Source organism: Heteronotia binoei, chromosome 2, assembly GCF_032191835.1.
Source record: "Heteronotia binoei isolate CCM8104 ecotype False Entrance Well chromosome 2, APGP_CSIRO_Hbin_v1, whole genome shotgun sequence".
Lineage (NCBI taxonomy): Eukaryota > Metazoa > Chordata > Lepidosauria > Squamata > Gekkonidae > Heteronotia > Heteronotia binoei.
Window position 1 is genome coordinate 90,826,827 of NC_083224.1, and position 24,156 is coordinate 90,850,982.

Sequence of the window (24,156 nt, forward strand, 5' to 3'; positions counted from 1 at the left end):
TGAGAGCATTTTATATTTTTAGTTTTCTGCTGTGTGGTCCTTGTGCTTTTTCTTAATGTTTTATTTTTACAATTGCATTGCAAAATCACACTATTCTCCTACCTTTCCTAAACAAAATATCACAAGAGTTTTAGGCTTGTTTGTACATCATTTCTTGTCTCCTGGCTCCACCCCCAAAGTCTCCTGGCTCCACCCCCAAATTTTAGTGAGCCACAAAGGAGAAATGTAAAAATAACCGGGCCACCGGGGGGGGGGGGGAGTTTGGGAAACCCTGCTCTAAGGAAAGGCTGTAAGAAAACCACCAAACTCACACCTGTCGAGAAGCTTCTAAGATGCAGTGAAGTTATTCATTGTAACTGAAAATACTTACTACAGGAGCCATTCAGGTAGGTGGTGAAGAAGATGGTTGTGCCAGAGCCCCTAAAAATAGTCAAGAGGGAAAAAATGGCAAACAAAGTTGAAGGCAGGAAAGGCAGCTAACTGAATAACTGGCACCTGAACACTTGGCATCGATGATTCAGCTCACTGCCAACCGAAGGAAGCTGGGCCATGTTCCAGATATGAAATGAGTTATAGCACATAATGCAAAAGTGGTTTTCTTCAAATCGCTGGGCTTCACATAGCATGGGTTTGCTCTGTAGAGCAATTTCAGAAGGAAGCAGTGATGTTAAGACTAATGTAACAAAACCAAAAAAGGAGGTTTGTGGCTCCCTAAAGACCACCAGATTTATTGTAGTGCAAACTTCCATGGGCTACAGCCCACTTCATCGGTTGCTTGGAGCAAAACCTTAGTCAGGGCAAACATATAAACACATGAAAAAACTGTAAGTAGTACTATTATGGGACCACAGAAACACAAGGGAAGTAGTCTGACATTTCTATACAAAACTCAAAAGTTTTATCTTAAAAGTTTAACTTCTTAAGCTGAAGCTTAGATTGTATAATTATGAAGTTTGCAAAGAACTCAAGAAGGCTCTAGCCAGCGAAATCATATGCTACAAGACTCCTCCTTGTTATTGGAGAAGCGGCACTTAGGCAAAGAAGTGGCAGGGCTGGCTCACAGCTTCCCTGCATGTCTAGCCCTAGTGCCACAGATGCTGCTTATCCAACCACTTCTCCAAAGATGGCAGGAGAGGGGGAAAGGGCAGGCAGCAGAGAGCACTTCTCAGATGGCCTGATTCATTTTAGGGCCTCTAATTGGTGATCTGACTTAAGACAAAGCATAAAACATTTGAAAAAAGTACAGACAGAAGTAGGTACAGTGAATTACTTAAAAGCAATGTGGTCATAAGCAAATACTTTATTAGAACTGAGAAAACAGCATTAAATATTTCATCTGAAGCTTGTCATCTTTGCAAAATGCAAACAGCCAGCTCTACTGCAGCCAAAAGAAAATTAAACGTCTAACTTTCTCTAAAGAACATATTTGTTTTTCATCTGCTCACCATTTTGCTAGGCAAACGTTTTTGTGGATTTCTTTCCACTTAGCACCAAAGTTCTTGGATATCCATAAGCTGCCCTGAAACATTAACAGGATTGCTTGTTAATTGGTGTCTCGCTATCACATGGCAGTCACAAATACGTAAAATTTGCCATAAACTTAAACTACCATAGTATTCAATGCTTGTTTCAGCTTCAATGTAAAGCATCTCTCAATATCCCAGTAAAGATGCTGCTGATCCAACAAAAGGAATAAGCTACTTATCTCAAAGAAACTATGATGCTGCCAATAACTACCACAAGGGGTCACTCAAGAATATTTTTTGCCTCAGTGGCTTTGAGATGTTCAAATTTATGGTTTAGTACCACTGTACTAATAAATAAATGAGCCAGTGAAAAGTTCAGTCATCCCAGACTTACCTCAGTGCTGAGGGACAATAAGAAATCAGAATTCTGAGGATGATAAACTATTTGAGTCAAAGGGTGAAAAGGAATCTCTGTAAGTATAAAGTTTTTAGCAAAATCATCTGATCTGAAGATTTTTCCACCATGGTATAGTCCAGATCTGTCCCCTGTCAATATCACCTAAACAGAAAGACAAAAATTGGGTCATCTTTCAATGTGGAAAAGACTTCATCCACAGCACCAGTTAACCATAAGTTACGGCTGAACATATCTATAGACATAGATATTACTAGAATGTACAGAAGCTGTTACTATATATTTCACACTGTGCAGTTTTGAAGAGGGTAAAAATCCCTCGCTAAAACAAAACAAAAAACACAGCATGTCATAAGACAGAAAAACTCAACTAATCCCAAGTACCAGCTCCTTTGTTTTGGTCCATTACACAAATCTGCAGTGTGATTTTGTGCAAATGCACTGATTCACTATGGGGGATTTTTTGCCATTAAGTCACAGCTGACTTTTGGCAACCCCCTAGGACTTTCAAGGCAACAGATGTTCAGAGGTGGTTTCCCATTGCCTGCTGCCTCCATGTTGCAACCCTGGCATTCCTTCGAGGTCTCCCATCCATATAATGATCAGGGCTGACACTACTTAGCTTCTGAGATCCAATGAGATTGGGATGGCTGGGGCTATCCAGTTTGGGTCATATGTACGTTATATCATGCATAATGCCCTTGAGAATCCAAAGACTGCCTTGATGACCCAGGATGAAATTAAAGCAGTATCTGGCAAGTGATTCAATTTGGCAGCAAACTAACAGCAATCAGATAAAATGCACAGCTAGCTCTACAAACTGACACAACATGTCTGACTACTGGCAATACAGTCAGGTCCTATGCAACCTACCATGTATCAAAGGTAGTAGAGTGCAGCAAAGAAGGGGGACTAAAAATTAAAAGTTGCTGTCTGAAAGGTTTGTGTTCTTTCAAGGATACTGATCTGCTCTAAAAAGTAAGCAACTATGACAGGAGCCCCGGGACACTGGTCTTCAACCTATTGTTTAAGGCTGAGATCCTGGGCATCCAACAACTCAAGCAAAATCTCAAGTTAGCACTGTTAAGAATAAGCTAGAGGCTAACTTCACTTTTAATATAAAGGACAGGACTTTTAATATAAAGGACAGGACTAATGGCTTCCCAAATAAAGTTGCCAGGTGTCCCCTGGTCACCCATAGGGAGTGGAGGGGTAGGGCTGCCAGATCCAGTTTTAAACTCTTGGAGATTTGGGGATGGGATTTAGGGAGGACAGGGACCTCAGTGGGACACAATGCCACAAGGGCCACCTTTCATAACATCCATTTTCTCCAGGGGAACTGATCTCTGTAGTCTGAAGATGATCTGTAATTCCAGGTGCTCCCCAGGTCCCACTTGGAGGCTGGCAGCATCCCTATTAGCAATACCATATTAGCAAAACTTACCTTCCCTGAATTCTCCGGTCCAATTGCCATTCCAAACTCTGTTCTGATGAAAGTGTTGTTAATGAGATCTGTGATGTCCTTGAAAGTTTTACCATAGTCCTCACTAAGATTTAAGAAAAAGAAATGCATTTAAAAGTTAAAAAAAGAAAAGAAAAAGAAATGCAGAAATTTCAGCATAGAAAGGCTGATACAAATTGTGGCTTTCTCATTGTTTCAATGACTTATAAAGCGACTGAGAATAGCAAACTTAACAAATAGGACTTAACAAATTTAGGACCACCACATGGAGGCCATCACTTCATATGATAGCAGCAAGCATGTGTGTAGCCAATTTAGCCAACTATGTGTAGCAGCTAGCCGGCAGCTAACTAGCTTACCCACTAAAATTTAAAATCCCATATTTGCCTACCCATTCATCCTGCACGTCAAGTAACACACATGGATTTCTAAAAATCCAACTAAGTGGTCAGTTTTCCATCATGGAAAACCTTGAGGTACAGACTCTGTGCAACACAAATATATTTCTAGAACAAGACATTTAAACATACAGTTAGACTTCAAGGATCATAGTCCAATCCCCTGCACAACACAGGAAATTCACAGCTATCCCACCACACTCCCCCAATAATCCCTGCTCTGTGCCCAGAGGAAAGCAAAAGCCTTTCTGACCCCCAAGTGGTGATTGGAATTATCCTGGGCATGTAAAAAAGGGCCATAGGGGCCGAGTGCTGACTCATCCCTTCCTGTCCTCCCTCTCAAGATTTGCCTAAGTTCACAGAATACGCATTAATGTCTGATGACCATCCAGTCTCTGCTTAAAAACTTACAAAGCCCACCACCTCCTGAGGGAAGTCTGTTCTAATGAGGAACTGCTCTGTCAGGAAGTTCTTCCTAATATTTAGCCAAAAACCCTTTTGATTTAAATTCAATCCATTGGTTCTGGTCTAACCTTTTGAGGCAACAGAAAACAACTCCATCCTCTATAAGAAAGCCCTTCAAATACTTGAAAATAGCTATCATATCACCTCTCAATCGTCCCTGCTCCAGGCTAAACATACTCAGCTCTTTCAGCCTTTCCTCATAAGACTTGGTCTCCAGACACCTCATCATCTTTGTTGCCACAGCAATAAAACCTCTTCTCCCTAACTGGCAAATTCCACTGTTTCAAGCCTGCTTAAACATTTTTAATATATAGTCTGTTACAGGTGACTGCTCAATAATATGCCCCTGCTCCTGAATTTGAAATCTTGAGGGAGTGAGCTAACTCCCTCTGACCAATCATATACACAGGAACCAAAGGCTGGAGAGTATTTAAAATGCTCAGCTGCCCCTTGCCTTTCCCCTTACCACTAGCAAGAAGAGTGTCCTACACCGTACATCTGCCCTCAGCAGGAACAACTCCTTGCCAGAAAGAAGGAAGTTTGGCATGACAGGCTTAATACCTTTGGTGCAGCCGATTACTCCAGCAATTCTGCAGGAAGAAGGCAAGGAAGACCATCAAAAGTAACAAGGAAAGAGAGATCCCAGTCACTGTTTCTTGCTTCTGTATGGCAATGGGACAATTCCCAACAAGGGCAATTATGTGGCTGTTGCTCCCTCCTCATAGGGCAAATGAAGAAAGAAGAGAAGAAGGTATATGCAGAGGTATGCCAAAAAGGAAGCAACCTCTTGCAGGACAAGAGGAGGGAGAGGAAATGATATCTCAGCAATTAGAAGAGAACCCAACACAGGAGGAGAGTTCCTGGAAAAATGTAACCTGAAGGAGAAAGAAAATCAGATGTTCTGAGCCCCTGCTGCTCAGCAATAGGTTCCTGGATCTCCCCACAGTAACTGATTTTGAACCATTGGAACAAGGCCTACTTCCCCAGCCTCCACAAAGCTTGAACAAAGTTTCTCAGGATCCTGTGGATAAGAAGCTTGGAGCTTCTGCTCCCCAATATAGGAAGAGGAAGGTGGTGGTGATTGGAGACTCCTTGCTCAGCGGGGTGGAGCCCAAAGTGTGCCGACCAGACTTGTCATCCCAAGAGGGCTGCTGTCTGCCAGGAGCATGCATCCAGCATGTGACAGAAAGGATTGGAAGACTTATCAAGCCCATGGATTACTATCTTTTTTTGCTGATCCACGTGGGAATGAATGAGTCTAGAACATGGCCCAGTATGCTTCCCACTCAAGAGGCTTCACTTGTTCCTTGTTCTCAGGGTCTGGAAATCGAGTCCTATGAGGAGAGGTTGAAGGAGCTGGGGATGTTTAGCCTGGAGAGGAGGTGGCTGAGAGGTGATATGATCACCATCTTCAAGTACTTGAAGAGCTGTCCTTTAGAGGATGATGTGGAATTGTTTTCTGTGGCCTCAGAAGGTAGGACCCCAACCAACGGGTTGAAATTAAATCAGAATAGTTTCCAGCTCAACATTAGGAAGAACTTCCTGACCGTTAGAGTGATTCCTCAGTGGAACAGGTTTTCTCGGGAGGTGGTGGGCTCTCCTTCCTTGGAAGTTTTTAAACAGAGGCTAGATGGCCATCTGACAGCAATGAAGATCCTGTGAATTTAGGGGGAGATGTTTGTGAGTTTCCTGCATTGTGCAGGGGGTTGGACTAGATGACCCTAAAGGTCCCTTCCAACTCTATGATTTTATGATTCCTAAATGGCAGAGGGGATGGTTTACATATGGTCCCTCATTAAGTTACTGGTTCTCAAAAACTGTAAAATTCATACTTCAGGGAAGACTGTGTCCAGTATCTGTTCTCCAGAGTATGCCATAAATGTGAATGAACCCATAGGCAGGATACTTCTGACACAAAATTGGCCACTCAGGATCTGCATTACTGTTAAAACCAGTACAACCCCACTCCATACCACCCCCCAGAAATTATTGTTGTGATGCTACAGGCTGACATAGGACTTTGCCCTTCCAGTGAGCTGGACTCCCCAAGAGTTTCAAACACAGAGATGAGATACACCCTGGCCTTTGGGGAAATCAGCCCTGCCTTCTGCCCACACAGCTGTTCTAGCAATCATGGCTGCCTTTGTAGAACGATCTGTCACCAGATGAGAAACCCAGCTTCTAATTGCCACACCTAGGATTTGAGAAAACGTACAAACTACATCTCATACAGGACAATCATCACACTTCTGACTTCAAGAAAGGAAGATTGTTACACCATATGCTTCAGTTCACAGACATAAAATCCTCACCTCCGGTAGAGTTTAGACTGCCCAAAACTCATGATCACTAGAGGCACCTGAAATGTGGTCAATACAAGAATAACCTGAAGAGAAAAAAGAAGCCAGACAATTAGCTCCAAACAGGTGGTACTCAAGGCTGTCTAAAGACAAATCAATATTCCATCTTCTCTATATTTGGTCATACACAGCAAATAGGTAATGTAAGTATACTTTTCCGGGGGGGGGGGGGGTGTAACCAGACTAGTTTTGGGTACAGTTCAACTGACATGCAAGATCACAGTACACTTTTATCCAGAGGATTAAAAAAAAACTTTCCAGAAGTAAATTGAACCAAGATACAGTCATTTCCAAAACAGATCTATGTGTGCACAAAATAAGTTGAATATAATGAAATTCTGAAAGCCTATCCTAACTTTTCAATTTTCTTTACTGTGTTTGATAACCTTCTGAAAAATCAGTTTCTCAATGACATCTTTGAATGCTTTGAGCCCGCCTTGGTGGGGTAGGGCGGGATATAAATCGAACAAATACATTTGACATTCTGTTTTGAGGTATCAAAATAATCCACTTAACCCTGCCTACAAATAACTGGCTTGAAGTTGACACAGGTTTTTAATAGATAATCTGTCTAGAGGTCAGAGACTCTGCAGGGGAGTATAAAACAAAATACTGGGAGCCTCATATTCTTTAGTGTAACAACACAGTAAAGTTAAGATACACCCAACAGTTTTCACAAAATGATTCAGAATCCATTTTCTTCTTTTCAGCCATTTAAAACACAAGGAAGACTCATCAGAAGTGGAAGCTGGACTACTAGCATTTTAATAAACATAAACCTGCATCACTACACAGCAACCACCAATGTGATTCCACCCATTACTTTTTCTCCCTCCCATCGAGGATTAATCTTTCCTCACCCAAGCTGGTATAAAGCTGGCAGGAAAGTTACACTAGTTGTCAACACAATACTAGCCAGCCTGCACAAAAGAGATATTTCTGTAGCTGCAGAATGGAGGGAAGAGTGAAGATTAATTTCTACATACGTACAGGGACCGTGGGATTTGTTACTTTATTGAAAGAAGTACATCTAGCATTGCTATTTAAAACTGATGCCTAAGACTGCTTTGCATATTACTTTCTGAATACAGTATTCACACGTTACACCTATATCTACATTACACATATTCTAAAGCAGTCTTTGTGGTTTTGATCTCTCTTCTCAAAAGACACAGACCCAGTACACCAGCACTGACATTTCATTCATGCATATAATCTCAGCTAGTTTATTTACTGGGGCTGGAATGTCAATACCACAATTTTGACATCTTCTCCTTAGAGAGGAACAATACCCATCATAATTTTCTAGCAACTGCTCAGAGTCTAGAACATGGCCCAGTATTCTTCCCACTCAAGAGGCTTCACTTGTTCCTTGCTCTCAGTGAGATTTTGCTCCAGGAGAACAAGCAGCTTCTTTGCAAGGGATATGCTTTTTCCTCCTCTCCAGCAAGGCCTCAGCACTGAAGCACCTGTCACTTTAAGCGTTAATGGGCAACCAGAAGTTTCTGACCAAACCCAGAGTGAGTCATCCAACTCCTACACAGTTTCTCATCAGTCTCTGTGGCCATAAGTAGGATGGTAATACTGAAAAGAAGAACCTGAATGGCTTGCAGCACCCACATATAATACATTTGTCTGACTTGATCACTAGTGGCTTTTGTACATGCTACAGATGAGCATAGTGAAATCAGAAAAACTTGCAAAAGCTCCAGTCCTCAGGACCCACCAGACAGGATTTCTGTGTGGGAAGATTAAAGTGAAGGCATTGATTCAAAACAATGACTCATGTAAAGACTGGAATTCTTGGTTCACACAATGCACTTTCAAAACATTTAGAATGCATATGTAAAAATCCATTCAACCTATTTGTATTACTTACCCCAGTGCTGTCTCCAATCCATGACAGGGATACTGAGCCACTAAGACCATCAAATATACACTGTGAAGATAATAACAATGATAACTGAAGTCTTTCTGGTTTGATCTGTGAATGTTTTGACATGGATATGTATCATATTTAATTTGTCACAATTTCCTTATGCTTCTTCCCCTCCATAACTTATGTTCCCTTTTCCCTTCCCCACAAACCTAAATTTGCAATCTTACCCATCTCTCTTCTCATCCTCTATCTCAAGATATTGCATCAGTAGTTAAAGAAAGAGTTGAATAAAGTTACAAATAGTACAACAAGAATTCAGCCCTTTTCTTCTACCCATGCTGGTAAGCAAGCAATTTCTTCTATCACTATGAATGCTGGCAATAATTTCTGGGCACCAATTAACTATCCTTCACAATCACACTGCCGCTCAAGTACCTTTCCCAAGTCAAACAATTATAGCTACCAAATCCAACAGGTCATACAACCTACAAGCATATCTGTGCTGCTTGCTCTGGGTTAGATTTCATTCCTCATGCAGGAGTCAACTGAACATTCCTCTGACAGAAGAATGGTATGAAAGCTATGAGCAAAGGTTCACTGTGGAACAGCTTGGAACAGGGGGGAAATGCACATCTATAACTGACTATATCTGTATGGCAGGAAGTTTCCTTTTCTCTTAAATAACTGTTGTGCCCAGTGGGATCATCCATCCTACTTTGCCACTGCTAAACCAAAAGCTTGAACTGGGAATTGATAAAAAATGCTGTACAGCTATGGCTGAAAAAGCAGCTTGGGAAAGAAGGTTTTTTTGATAGAAAAAGCCCAGCAGATACTCATTTGCATATTAGTCCACACCTCCTGACATCACCATTGTGTCACACAGGGCTTTTTCTACAAAAAGCCCAGCAGAAACTCATTTGCATATTAGACCAATCCCCCTGATGCCAAGGCAGCCAGAACTGTGTTCCTGTGCATTCCTGCCCAAAAAAACCAAACCAAACAAACAAACAAAAAACCCCTGGAAGTGAAAGAAAAATGAAGGGGGAAGAGTTAAGCAAGAGTTAATCTCTCTCCATCAACACTACTTCTGCTGTGATTTGTAGCTTACCCAGGCTGCTTGGGTTTTAAAAAAAGAAAGTGTAGTGGAAAGAATCACAGAACTCCATGTAACATGCAGCTTAAGCTCAAGTTCCCTCACACTTGCAGCTTGTGCCAACACCTGTTCAACTGGGTCACAATGACAATCACAATAATCTAGCACTGGGAGGGAACAATTTGTTCCTGGTTCCAGCTTCCAAAATCATACAGCTACAAAATTAGGGCTTGTCTACAGATGTGTGTCAGCATTAACACAGAAAGACAAACTAGTGGAAAGCATGGGGGACCCCACAACTTAGACTTTTAAAGACCCCTTCAAAAGAAGCCTCAACCTGCTTACAGTACTGTTAAGACTACAACCCTCTGTATACAGCTCAGCAAGCACCTGGACCATAAAATATTATGACTCAGATACTATTATACAGACCAGGAAACTGAGAGCAGGACAACAGTCCGAAATAACCTCTGCCCTCTACCTGAGGGAGGGGGAAGTGCAACTACTAACATAACATAAGAACATAAGAGAAGCCATGTTGGATCAGGCCAACGGCCCATCAAGTCCAACACTCTGTGTCACACAGTGGCAAAAAATGTTATATACACACATACACTGTGGCTAATAGCCACTGATGGACCTGTGCTCCATATTTTTATCTAAACCCCTCTTGAAGGTGGCTATACTTGTGGCCGCCACCACCTCCTGTGGCAGTGAATTCCACATGTTAATCACCCTTTGGGTGAAGAAGTACTTCCTTTTATCCGTCTTAACCTGTCTGCTCAACAATTTCATCGAATGCCCACGAGTTCTTGTATTGTAAGAAAGGGAGAAAAGTACTTCTTTCTCTACTGTTGTGAGCAAATACCAAGCACAGTGCTCAGCTTAAAGATCTCTCATCATCTGTGCAAAACTAGAAAAGCAGCTAATAAAAACCTTGGAAAAGAGGTGTAGAAATGCTCTGCTTGCAGGACATTCAGTCTAGAAAGCAAAACAAGATTAAGCATTCTATCCTTAAGAACCATTATAATTACTGGTTCCCAGGAGAAAGAGCAGGGGTGACAACTACTGCACAGACTAAAGTTCGTTTTCAGAAGATGTTCTCTAGGGCCATTTGCCAGAAATTTATGCAACTAAAAGGTTGGTGTCAAAGCTCTAGGACGGGGTGGCCAAACTTGCTTAACATAAGAGCCACATAGAATAAATGTCAGATGTTTAAGAGCCACAAGACATGAATGTCAGGTGTTTGAGAGCAGGCAGGGAGAGAGGGAAACAAATGGTGGAGGGAGGGAGGTGGAAAGAAAAACTTTAACTTTGGAAGAGTTTCAATCACTGAAAAATACACTAAAAGGAAGGGGGAAGGAAATTAAATGTATGTAGTGGTTCTCTTCTTATCAGTCTTCAACTTATTAAGAAAATGAGTCAATGTATAATTTAACACAAAAAACTGAACTACTTGGCTTTTATATGAAGTCTTAAAAACATAAATGTCTTTTTCATTAACATAAACAATGTGAACTAACAGTGTAGCAACAATAACAAGACAAAAACAGTTATTTTCAAAATATTCTATCGTTCCTATCCCTCCTTCATACTTTCTAAGCAAGTTGTTTTCAATTTTCCCCAAAAACTGAAAGGTGTTCCCAAGCTTTCACATCTGCAGATAGACTCTTACCAAGTTCAATGCTTTGTCAAAACATAATGCTAGCACAGGCCTAGTCACAAGTCAGATATCCCTGTGGTTCACTGAAATATTTTAGTCTCAAGGTAAAGTTATCAAAGGTTGCCCATAATATTCTTAATTTAAAGAATTAGTTGATTTAATACAGAGGTAAGAAAAGCAGTAGTATCAAGCAGGAAAGTAATTAGAATCTATGGAGGGGGTTAAATTACCCTTCTCAGCTATATTAGCATGGCTGTAATTAGTAACTAGTCTGAAGAAGGAAGAGGTTGCTAAGAACTATTTGTGTACCGACCACTCCTTTTAATAAAGACTTGGACTGGGCAAGGCCAAGGATCTTAAGTGAAGTATTTGAAACTGTATTTGACTTTGATATAAATTTAGGTTTGCTGACAAACATAACACTTCTGACAGATTTAAAATTAAGAATCAACTGCACAAACTAGGACAAAGTTTTGGATGAAAGAACTGGGATACAATGCAAGCAGGTAGATAAAATATACAGGCCTTAATTTTGGCATAAGGCAGAGCACTTTCACAAGAGACATTTAGTATTTCAGTAATGTTGCAAACAACAGTCTCATTCATTTCACATTTAATTCCCAGCACCATGCTTATATTCAGAAGGTGTGGCCTCAACTAGAGAATCAGGAATGTTTTCACTTTCTGTGATAACACCAACACCTATATAAATCCAGTTCCCTTCTGAGAATCTAGGAATTCAATGTATTCATGTTTAAATGTCTTGGACAGTACTTTTGCTGTTAAGGCACCTTACCTCTGGAACCTCCTTTCATATATTCACCTGACAGTATTTTGAACTGAATGCAGCAGAGGAAGGTATTTGCACTCCCAAGGTTTTTGGTTATAATTATCACTTTGTTGACACCACTGTCTTCATCCTCCTGTTGTTCCTCTTTACTTTTGTTTTTTACAGTGGCTGCTACTTCAGTTATATGACTGATATTTATGACTGTCTTCCCAGGGGAGTTTATTATTGGGCTACAGCCGTAGAGAGATCCTGAATCAGGAAGAAGTGCGCAGAGATATTCCAGCCGTTCCCTCTCCTTGATCGTTCTGCAGTTCCTAGCAAAGACCGTACAGAGTATCACTTATACTTTTAATTGTTTTTTTAGTATGGATTTTATTAATGTCGTATTTTTATACTAGATGTGAGTCACTTCAAGAAAGTGCTACGAATTGAGACTGCATATAGATGCTTTAAATAAAATTAACTTTATAGTTTAGAAAGGGCTATTTCCTAAACAACAGCCATTTTCACTCATTGCAAAATCCAAACCTATTAATTGTGAAAATCATTTCAGCCAGTCTTCTACAACTGAACTAAAAGATAATGGTCACCTGAAACAAATGAGTCTGAAGCAAATATGAAATCACTCTTAGCCAAGCGAGTCAAGTCACATTTTAAATCAGCCAGGCAAGAACAACAGCCATTATAATTTCCCACTAATCCCAGACCAGCTTTTACATGCATTAGCATTGCAACAAGTCATAACCGTATCCCCAACCCCAAGACGTAAAGGTTGTATGGCACAGGGGCCTTAAAAAACAATTTGGCATAGTTTTTGCTTGTTGAAATATCATACAACTTTTCAAGATGTATGATGTAGCTGGAGAAATTCAAGTTTGCATTCAGTACACAGCCACCTTAGAATAAACTGTATTAATTCCACACAAGCACTCAATTTTGGTACTCTGAGAATCTCAGTTCTCTCTCTTTTTTTTTTTTTTTAAAGTTCTGGCCCACTGCAAAGATCGACTCATGGCAATGCTTGGAGCAACTAGAAACCTAATTAGGATAAATTTTCACGTTAAATTTTATACCACCATAGAACCCAAAGTACAGAATATGCATGCCTCTTGTTGAGTACAAGCCCTTTTGACATATTTGGAATTTCCCCAGGAGACCTGGGTGGCAAAGAAGGGGGGGGGTTCAGCTAAGAGGAGCAGGGAGTGGGCATTCCAGTAGCTATTTTTTTTTTACAAAATGACTCCTACGCAGAATTGTTGCTGGCTGGGGTCATCTAATAGTGAGTAGGGCTTTTTTTTCCCCTGTCACCCCGTCTTTCTTTCTTTCCTGGCAAGTGATGCTCTGTCTGCATTCTTAGTGCTGGGGGGGCAACAGTGGGAGGGCTTCTAGTGCCCTGGCCCCACTGGTGGATATTCTGCTGCTTTTGGGGCATTGTGTGAGAGAATTTTGGACTGGGTGGCCCACTGGCCTGATCCAACATGGCTTCTCTTATGTTCTTTCTTTCCATGTCTTTTTCTTTTTCATTCTTTCCCTTTCTCTTTCTTTCCTTCCATTTTTACTGGATGAAACTTTTTTGTTCATCATACTGTTGTTACAGACACTGGAGCTCTGCCAATGAAAAGTTGGCACCCCCAGTTGTAGCCAGCTGGCCTTTCTATGAGATTTCTGTGAGAGTGAGAGGTGTGGGGCAGAAAGAGATTATTGGAGATTACTGCTGTATATCTCATCAGCATTGGAAGTGATGGTACTATGAACTTGGCACCATTTTACTGGTCCTGCTTTTAACAGCTGTTTAACACCAAGATTAAACTCTTCCTGTAGATATTTAAAAAGATGAAAGAAGTTCACTGGCTAAATAGCTGCACAACAGGTTGCTTTTAAAGGCATGGGAAACACCGCCAGTAAAAAGCTGCAAGCCCCTCATAAATATCCTTTTTGGGTTAACTGCAGAAAGGCTTGTATGAACTTCATATAACTTGAAATTAATTCATTAATTGCAGTACAATTCTCTGCTACCCTTCACAGCAATTTCCCAGTGCTTCAGCCGAGGAAAAGTATGAAAAATAGCTGTCAAAAGATTTTCTTGAAACCAAGCAAGCTTGGCTGTAGCTTGAGGCAGGGTTCCAGTAGTAGCAGCTGAAGGAAGGGTGTACTAAATGTGTCAGCATATTTTGAGGTAGAGCAGCTGCCAGGGCCCAGTGTGGGTGGTACACAGTGCTGGCATTCCTGATGGCAAAGGCAACAGCACTCCCAACTGCATACACTGGTCAGTGCTGTTGAGGAAGGGGTGTGTAGGTGGTGCAGGAAATTGAACATGGGCATTAGGAGTGCTTGCAATCTGGAGAAGAACACAGAAACAGATAGGTGCATGCAGGTGTGGGGGTGGAAAGAGAGGAACCTGGGAATGTATGAAAAAGTTGCAGACAGCCCACTTTCCACCCCCATTTTGGCTCAGCATGAATTTCAGAGAGATTTTTCTGAAAACAAAGTTACTTCCAGGAGGAGTGTCGTGGAAGTGACATCACAAGAAAAGGTGGAGTTCTGGTTCAGTGTGCCCTGGAAGTGACATCACTTGGCCCTTGACCTATAAGTGACACCACAGGAAATTACATAATTCCTGGCTCCACCCCCAAATTTTAGCGGGCCATGAAGGAAAAGTGTAAAAATAACCAGGCCACAGGAAAGAAAAGTTTGGGAAACCCTGACCTAAACAAAGTGATTTTATAGAAAATTACTTCAAAACTCTACTTGAAATTTGAAGTCAATTTTTTCCTGCTTTCAGTAGATCTAACAAAGACTTGAGTTTTAAGGAACTAACACTCAGATATCTGAAAGCTGCTATGTTACTCACTCACCAAATGTGTATTTGGTGAGTGAGTAACATTATGTAGTATTATGTGTATTATGTAGTATCTGTCTGCTATAGAGCACATCTGTAAAAAGTGCAAAAAGTATACCCTAGCCCATCTTTGTATTCAAATATGATGCATCTACTTTAGAACAAGGTAAACAGCTAGGGTGTTTTGTTTTGTTTTTGCAAAGTGGTATCTAGGCCAGACTGCACTTATTCTGGGTTGTGCTGCAACCAGGTACCACAATCTGCTCTTCCAATTCAGCATACAAGACTTTTAAAGCCTTAAAAAAAAAACTTCATTCATCCAGTGGAGCCCCAATTTATCAATCCAATTGTACCCCGGATAATCTAGACCTGGCTCTCCAAGCCGTAGCATATTGGCTCAGGCTGAGTCGGCTGAAGCTGAATCCGACGAAGACAGAGGTTCTCTATCTGAGCTAGGGTGGTCCAGGAAGGGAGATTCCTTTACCAACTCTTGACAGGCAGCCATTGATACCTGCCCCTGAGTGGAGCCCTCTTTGGCAATGGAGGTCCAGGTAGCAGCCACTACCAAATCCGCCTTTTTCCATCTTCAGTGGGTACGGCAGTTGGCCCCTTTTCTGGAACATGATGACTTAGCAATGGTGATCTATGCTACAGTCACCTCGAGAATAGATCACAGTAATGCTCTCTACATGGGGCTACCCTTGACCCTGATGCGGAAACTTCAGTAGTGCAGAACACTGCAGCACAGTTGTTAATGGGCTCCCTCGATGGAAGCACATTCAATCAGTGCTGAAAGAGTTGCACTGGCTACCTATTGTGTTCCGAGTCTGCTTCAAGGTGTTGGTATTGACCTTTAAAGCCCTATATGGTCGAGGGCCTGCCTATCTACGGGACTGCCTTTTCCCATATTTTCCCGGAAGAGCACTGCGTTCAGGGATGCAAAACTTACTATCTATCCCCAGACCAAGGGAGGCCAGACTGTGTTCCACACGGGCTAGGGCCTTCTCAGTGGCAGCACCAGAAATGTGGAATGCCCTCCCAGATGCCATAAGGGCCCTGCAGGATCTTTCTCAATTCCGCAGGGCCTGCAAAACCTAAATTGGGAGAGGACTGCCACCCTACACTGCTGAGGAACTACAATCATCACTGCCAGAAAAGAGATCACTGCCAGAAAAGAGAAGATCCCACCTGTATTGAGGTTTAACAGCACCTTAAAATGTATTTTTAATTGTTACTTTATTGTTTTAAATTACAATTGTAAATGTTTTTTTTAATTGACTGTCAACTGCCCTGAGTCCGCTTGTGGAGAGGGCAAGATATAAGACTGAAGAAATAAATAATAAATCAATTTATACTCAAGGCAGTTATTATTCTGGCTACCCTACAGCTATCACCAGTGAAGTCTATGTAAGGAAAAAGTCACATGGGTTTACTACCATATCATCTTGTAGGATAAAACTTGATGCTAGGAGTAAAAACTCTGGTATCCTGTTTCAAGAATGTCACAACCACCAAGATGCATCTTGAAGGGGATGGAGATACTAAAGCCTTACCAAGGATGCTTTGAGATGTTACAGAAAGGCAGCTTCAGCCGTAAGCAAGATCTTTCTGGGCATTTCTCCCAAAGCCTTCCATCCCTGAAGTTTACTGGATCAACCACAGCTGAAGCCTGCCTTTTCTCAAATGTGTCTCCTGTTCTTTGGTACAAAATATATTGGGAGGATTCCAAGTTTGGCACAATTCTGGAGGCATTGCCTCTGTGTGTGTAAGTGCCATCAAGTTGCTTCCGACTTATGGCAAGGCCCTATGAATTAATGACCTCAAAATGTCCTTGCTCAGATCTTGTAAACTGAGGATGGTATCTTCCTTTATTGAGTCAATCCATTTTATGTAGGGTCTTCCTCTTTTCCTGATACCTTCAACTCTTCCTAGCACTATTGGTCTTTTTCAGTGACTGTTTTCTCATAATGTGACCAAAGTATGATAGCCTCAGTTTAGTCATTTTAGCTTCTAGGCATGGTTCAGACTTGATTTGATCTAGAATTTTTTTTTTAGTGTTCTACAGTATCTATAAAACTTTCCAGTACTATTGCAGGCACTGTAAAGTCTTTCTGTTTAAAGAGATTTCTGCACATAAGTGGTGAACAGAAGTTCTGTGTTTTAGATTTAGATTTGTTATTTATTGTGGATCTAATAGGTTGTGTGTGGCATGGTACACACTTGCCTCTGTAAGCTGCTCTGAGCCATGGCTGAATTTGCAGTTACCCTATGATTGCAAAATCAATGATTAAGTCCTTAGATCAGCCCAAACAGGAGCAGAAACCATCAGCCCTCTAGGAAATTCCACAGTGGCTATAATGGTCAACTTGCCTCTGGCCTGAAGATAGCCTCTCTGTAGAAATTAATGCTGCTGGATAAAATGGCTGTGTTGGAGGGTGGACTGTAGGGCGTTATATGCTGCCAAAGTCCTTTCTCCTTCACCAACTATCGTTCCCAGGGTCCACCCCCAAATCTCCCGGAACCTCTGGGCTTTTCTGTCATGTTTCTACACCACCCCAGCCCCAAATGATTGCCTAGGCTTGCCAGGTTCCAGCAGGGGATCCCCCAGTTATGCAGGCTCCTCCCTGCCAGCTGGCCAGCAGTAGAAAGTCCCACCCCAACAGCCGCCATGTGCCTTTAAACCTCGGCAGACTTAGAAGATGTTTGCAACTGTTTGTGTTTTGGAACATGTGTGTGCCTTTAATCTCAGCAGCAGGAGGTGAGGTGAGCAGGCAGAGTCAGGAATGTGTGAAGCTGTGAGAAAGGCAGAGAGCAGAGTCCCTCTGTTTTTCATTCACTTCAGAATTTGTTTCTATAGTAAAATGTATTGGAGTTAGCTAGAAACTGATTATGGGATGGAGGAAAACTCCTCCCCCTAGGCCAGGGCTGTCAAGTCATTTGTTATGAGAACCGGATCTGACATAAATGAGACCTTGTTGGACCGAGCCATGTCAGGCTGGGCCGTGTGTGTGCCTATTTAAGATTAGGTAGCAGAGATATAAACTTTATAAAGGAATTATAAGTTTTTTTTAAAAAAACTTGTAATAAAACATTAGCACTCATTAGTCTTAAAGGTGCTTTCTTTGTATCTCTCCCATGGGATCCAGGGAACTGGGCAAAGGAAGCTCCTGCTCTTTCCTTCCTTCCCCAGGGGGTCAGGAGAGGGAGGAGCCTCAACCAACAAAAGGAAGAGAGGCTTGGCTCAGTAGCTCTGCAGTGCAATTGAGAGAGCCTGGCAAAGTAAGCTCTCTCTCCCCCCCTTCCTCCCCAAGGGAGGAGCCTAAGCTAATGGAAAAAATAGAGACTTTGCTCTGTAGCTCCTGTGCAATTGAGCAAGCCTTCCAAAGCAAGCTGTTATGCAGAAGGAAGTAAGAGATAGAGAGAAGGAAGCAGATGACAGCCAGTTGGCTCAGGGGGCTGATAGGAGCTCACCAAAGGCCTGATTCGGCCCCCAGGCTGCATTGTTTGACACCCCTGCCCTATGCTGCTCTCCTTTCCTGTTCCCATCTGAAGAAGCTGGTTGAAATAATCAGATTGTTACATTCAGCAATTCCTGTGAGTAAATTGCCCCAGTGAGATCACAAAAGTATGGGCTTGCAAACTGTTTATTTTGGCTGCTCTCTCTCTCTGTGTCCTTTTAAAAAAGACATGCTTGGACATGCTTCCAAAGCCTAACAAGGAGACTTGTGGGGGTATGACTTTCATTTAGTGGAAGTGCAGCTGCCAGGGTTAGCAAAACAAGACGATGAGGAAATGAAGACTGTATTCAGGGGAACTGCATTGCTGTATCTTTATTTATTTATTTAGGGAATAGGAAACTTGGCTCCACCCCCGAAGTCCCCAGATATTTCCTGAGTCCAGCCTGACAACCCTATGATTGCCATAGCTTTACTTCAGTCATTCAGTGTGCTGTGCTGGCTGCTGCTGCCAAAGCAACATTTTTTAAAAAAAACTTCACAATCAGATCTTCAGTAGCTATTCAAAAGCCTTGCTGGGCAAAGGCTCTATGTGGCCCCACCCACTTCATAAAAAGACTTAGAGAATCACTGCCCTAAACATTAAGGAGACATACAAAATATAAGCTACGTTAGTAAACTTTATTTTTATATAGAACAAGCACATTGTTTTCTAAAGAAGTTTTATATATATCACAAATAATCAGTTTCCCATAACTTTGTAAAATAGCTTCAATAATCAGCCATAGAAACAGTAGTGAGTAAATAAAATGTGGTGTACAATGTATTTTAATCACTGCTTTGTTTATATCTTTCAGTTCTATATTCAACAGACAAAACAGCCAGGTGGCTTAACCACTCTTGCCACACAAGCAAAACACTTGCCGTTTTTGATTAGTGTTAGCTTCCTAAAATTTCTTTCAGCTTTTGCTTTTGCCAGTCACGGTCGCTGATCTGCAGAACTATATACACTTCAATGAAATAAGATAGCGTATTTTTCTTTTCTAAATCACAACCAAATAAGTGGGATAGTTCTTTTATTGGAAGTTTTACATTTGAGAAGGCCAGAAACTCATTTTTAAGAATGTTGCTTGTTCCGCTCCTAACACTGTCTTTCACTGGCTCCAGAAAAATTTCACAAGACCTGTACACCCATATAGGTACGTATCACAGAGTCTGGTAAATGTTTCTATAAATATTCTCAAGCATGATTAGGGTTGTTGTATTCAATTTCTCCAAATCCCCAATTTGTCATAAAACTGAAGGCAGAAGGGTGTTTTCATTTTTATATAGCACTTCCTACCAGAATTGTATTTTGAATATTTTATTGTAAGCTACTTTGGGAGACAATGTTGACCTGAAAAGGATAAAGAAAACAGTGAGAGAGGCCCCCTCAAAGCCATCACTAGGCTAGAGACTTTTTTACTTTTCTTTTGTTGACAGAAGATAAAAGGGTAATGAAAAATCTTACTCAAAAAGTTTCCTGTCTTGTGGGCCACTACAATGCCAATGTCCAGTTGGGGCCTGGAGATTTTCCAGAATTAGTTGATCTCCAGGTGACAGAGATCAGTTTCCCTAGAGTAAACTGCTGCTTTGGAGGATAAACTCTATGGTACTATACCCAGCAGTCCCTCTCCAGGCTCCACCCCCAAATCTTTCTAGGACTGGAAAATCATAGAAAAACATCGGCAGCCATTAGAAGGTCAAAGTTTAAGAATTAATTAAAAACATTTGGGACGTTAAAAATTTGTGGAGCCAGCAAAATTGGTCATTGCAAGGTGGACATTATTGATTAATATTGATGAAAATAATTTTAGTAGCCCCTAGAAGAAAGTAGAATTTTTTATTTAAAAGGGGGCAGAAAAACCGCAGGCACCATCTTGGACAAAATAAAAACTTTTAAAATTAATATTTCAAGGTAGGAAGCTCCAGGATTGGCAATTTTGGGGCTTACTGAAGACAGCAAACCTTGCTCTTCAAAACTTGATACCTAGAACTTAATTTGGTGAGATCAATTGTTTCGGTTTACCTTCATGTCAGACTCAAAACCAGCACGTACTAGGCTGCCTCATTGGAAAAGATGCAGGAGCAGCTGGAAGCAATGGAAGCAAGGATGATGAAAGTGATAAAAGAACTAATAACTGCCTCCAAGAAGGAAATAAAGATATTGAAATATGTACAACAGCTTTGAAGAAAGAAATTGAGGATCTTAGAAATGAGACTGTGGCAATATCAAAGAAAATGCAAGAAGTGGAAGGGAAAATGAAAGAACAAGATTCCACCTTAGAAAAAGTAGTTATGCATGACTGCAAACTTATGGAGAACCAGAAACGCCTGAGAGGAGTACCTGAAGAAGAACAAAATGACTTAAAGGAATATATAACAAATATTATTGCTGAATTTTTGGAAGAAGATCTAGAGGTTTCTAGAAATATATATGACTATGCATATAAAGTTAATTCATTTTATGCCAAAAAGAACAAACTACCAAGAGATGTGATAATAAGATTTACAACACGGGATATGGTGGGAAGGATCATTAGCAAAAATTTTGAAAAGACATTAATAGTTGGTGATAGCAGAGTGAGAATTATGAGAGAACTGCCATGACAAGTTATAACTGATAGAAGAACGTATAAAAATTAACAGAGAAACTGAGAGAAAATGAAATGAGATACAGATGGATACTACCAGAAGATGTGAGCTTCGAACTTCAAGGGAGGAGGATTACAATTACAAATATATGAGAACTTCGCAGATTCCTGGAAGAACATAAAGAATTTGGAGAAACAGCATAATATAAAGAACCATGATGGATTACAAAATATTATCATGGAATGTTAATAGACTAAATTCACCACAAAAAAGAAAGACAACATTTCAATGGATTAAAAAGCAAAACCGTAATATTATACGCTTGCAAGAAGTACACATCAAAAAAAAGGATTACAAATTTTTATAGAACAAACAATTGGGACTAGAATTCCATTCATTGGCTAACCAGAAAAAGAGAGGTGTGCTTTTTTATATTAAACAAGAATTAGAGCCAAAAGTAATTTTTAAGGATAATGATGGGAGATACTTAGCGGTGGAAATAATATTGAATGCTAAAAAAACATTGTTACTGGGACTGTATGCTCCAAATGGGGCAAAGGACTCTTTTTTTAAAGAAATAACACAACAACTAGATCAAGTGACATATGAACAAATCTTGATAATGGGAGATTTTAATGGAACAATAAAGAATGTACTGGACAGATCTGGGGGGAAAATAATAAAGAAGGGAAACTACCAAAGTCATTCTTTGAGCTAGTTAAACAAGAAAGCTTGGAAGACGTATGGAGAAAGTTCAATCCTGAAGTGCAAGATTATACTTTTTACTCAGCAAGACATAGTACTTTTTCAAGAATTGATATGTTGTAGAGTACAGAAAATCTGGGAGTTATTACAAAAAACCCAGAGATTCTTCCTAAAGTAAGAGCAGATCATAATCCATTAATGTGGACAACTAAGTTGACCAAAAAGACAAGGAGATGGAGGTTAAATGAGGACTTACTACAGAATAAAGATATAGTTATGTCTCTAGAAAAAGAAACTAAAGATTTCTTCCAAATAAATGAAAATGAAGACATTAAATTTCAAACGGTATGGGACACATATAAAGCAGTGATGAGAGGAGTTTTGATCACACTGAATAATAAAGACACAAGAGCTAAAGAAAAACAAATGTTAGACATTCAAAATGATATTTAAAAAAAGGAAGGGGAGCTAAGAAAGAGACCTAGGAAAAAGAAAATTATGAGAGAGATTACAATATTACAAACACAGTTGAGACATTTATTAAATAAAGAATTGGAATGGAATTTGAAAAGGATGCAACAGAAATCTTTTGTAGGAGCAATTAAACCTGGAAAATATTTGGCTTGGCAAATGAAAAAAAAGAGAGAAAGTAAAATCATTAATAAAATAATAGTAGGGGAGAAAGAGATTGTGGATCAAGAAGGCATAAAAAGATCATTCTTTAAATATTATACCAAATTGTTTAAAGGATTTAAAGTAAACAAAGAAAAGATGGAAAAATATCTACAAAGGCTAAAAATAACTCCCCTAACAGAGAATATGGGAAAAGTCTTGAATGAACCAATAGAAAAAATAAAAATTGAAGCAGCAATCAATTCAACGAAGTTGGGAAAAGCTCCCAGCCCAGATGGATATACCGCAAAGATTTATAAAGTCTTCAAGGAAGTGCAGATACCGAAACTTCAAAAACTGATGAATACTATAAGAATGGAGGGAACAATACCAAATACATGGAAGGAAGCAGTCATTTCATTGATTCCAAAGAAGACAGAGATGTCATGAATGTTAAAAATTATAGACTAATTTCATTATTAAATAATGATTACAAAATATATACAAGAATACTAGCAGAACGACTTAAGAAATATCTGATGAACTTTATTAAAGAAGAACAAGCAGGATTTCTTCCCAGGAGACAAATTAGAGACAATGTCAGAACTGTTGTAAATATTGTAGAATATTATGAGAGACATCCAAAAAAAGAAGTTGCATGTTCTTTGCGGATTCAGAGAAAGCCTATGATAACTTGAACTGGGACTTTATGTTTGCGGTAATGAAAAAATTGAGATTGGGAAAAAGTTTTATAAAAATTGTAAAAGCAGTGTACACTGAACAGTGTGCAAGACTTTGTATAAATGCAGATTTAACAGAGACTATGATAATTAGCAAAGGTACAAGACAAGGTTGCCCCCTATCTACATTATTGTTTATAATGACTCTGGAAATTTTGCTGATGCAAATTCAGGAAGACAAACAAATAGAAGGACTGAAGATGAACGGTTTTACTTATAAATACAGAGCATTTGCAGATGATGTAATGTTTAAAAATGAAAATCCTATACAAGTAACCTCATTGTTATTATACAAGATACAAGAATATGGAGAACTGGCGGGATTTTACATTAATAAAGAAAAATCAAAAATTTCATGTAAAATATGCAAGTAAACAAACAAAATGAACTGCAAAGACTAACAGATTGTGAAGTCACTTCTAAAGTAAAATATCTGGGTGTGGACATTACAATGAAAAATATTGATCTCTACAAAAATAATTATGAAAAGCTATGGCGCAAAATAGAGGAAGATATGCTAAAATGGAATAAGCTTAATTTGTCATTGTTGGGTAGAATAGCTGCAATTAAAATGAATGTATTACCAAGAATTATGTATTTATTTCGAACAATTCCGATAGTGAAAGACAATGAACAATTTAGAAAGTGGCAAAGTAAGATTTCAGAGTTTGTATGGGCTGAGAAGAAACCAAGAATCAAAATGAAAATGCTAACAGATGCAAAAGAAAGAGGTGGATTCCAACTACCAGATTGAAAGCTATACCATGATGCGGTATACTTGGTGTGGATAAAAGAATGGGTGACGTTACTAAATAAAAAACTTTTAGTATTGGAAGGTCGTGGAAATGTATTTGGTTGGCATGCATATTTGTACTATGGAAAAAATACCATGGATGGCTTTTTCTCTCATCACTATATAAGAAGAAATCTGTTAAATACGTGGATGAAATACAAAAAATATGGAGATGAGAGGAAGCTGTTATGGATTGTGCCAACAGAAGTAATAAAAATATCTGCGGAGACAGGTGAGGAAAAGTGGCTACCATATAGCCAATTGTTAAAAATACAAGGTGGTAAGATAGAATTAAAAATGTCCGAAGAGCTAAATAATAAGTTTGACTGGTTTCAAATGCAACAAATTAAGAGCTTAGTGGAAAATGATGTTAAAAAGGAAGGAATA

At 39.9% G+C, this 24,156-nt stretch overlaps 1 protein-coding gene across 2 annotated transcripts in view; it reads right to left on the reverse strand.

Annotated features, from left to right (window-relative positions):
- The window catches only part of SORT1 (sortilin 1), a 63,968-nt gene that overhangs the window by 21,544 nt on the left and 18,268 nt on the right, over positions 1 to 24,156 (reverse strand). For both annotated transcript variants that reach the window (XM_060231589.1, XM_060231588.1), the window contains exons 2-7: positions 8,446 to 8,505; positions 6,519 to 6,592; positions 3,326 to 3,428; positions 1,861 to 2,025; positions 1,446 to 1,519; positions 371 to 420 (exon numbers count right to left, since the gene is read on the reverse strand). In XM_060231589.1, coding sequence (XP_060087572.1) covers positions 371 to 420; positions 1,446 to 1,519; positions 1,861 to 2,025; positions 3,326 to 3,428; positions 6,519 to 6,592; positions 8,446 to 8,505 — 526 coding nt within the window. The remainder of the gene's footprint in view (positions 1 to 370; positions 421 to 1,445; positions 1,520 to 1,860; positions 2,026 to 3,325; positions 3,429 to 6,518; positions 6,593 to 8,445; positions 8,506 to 24,156) is intronic.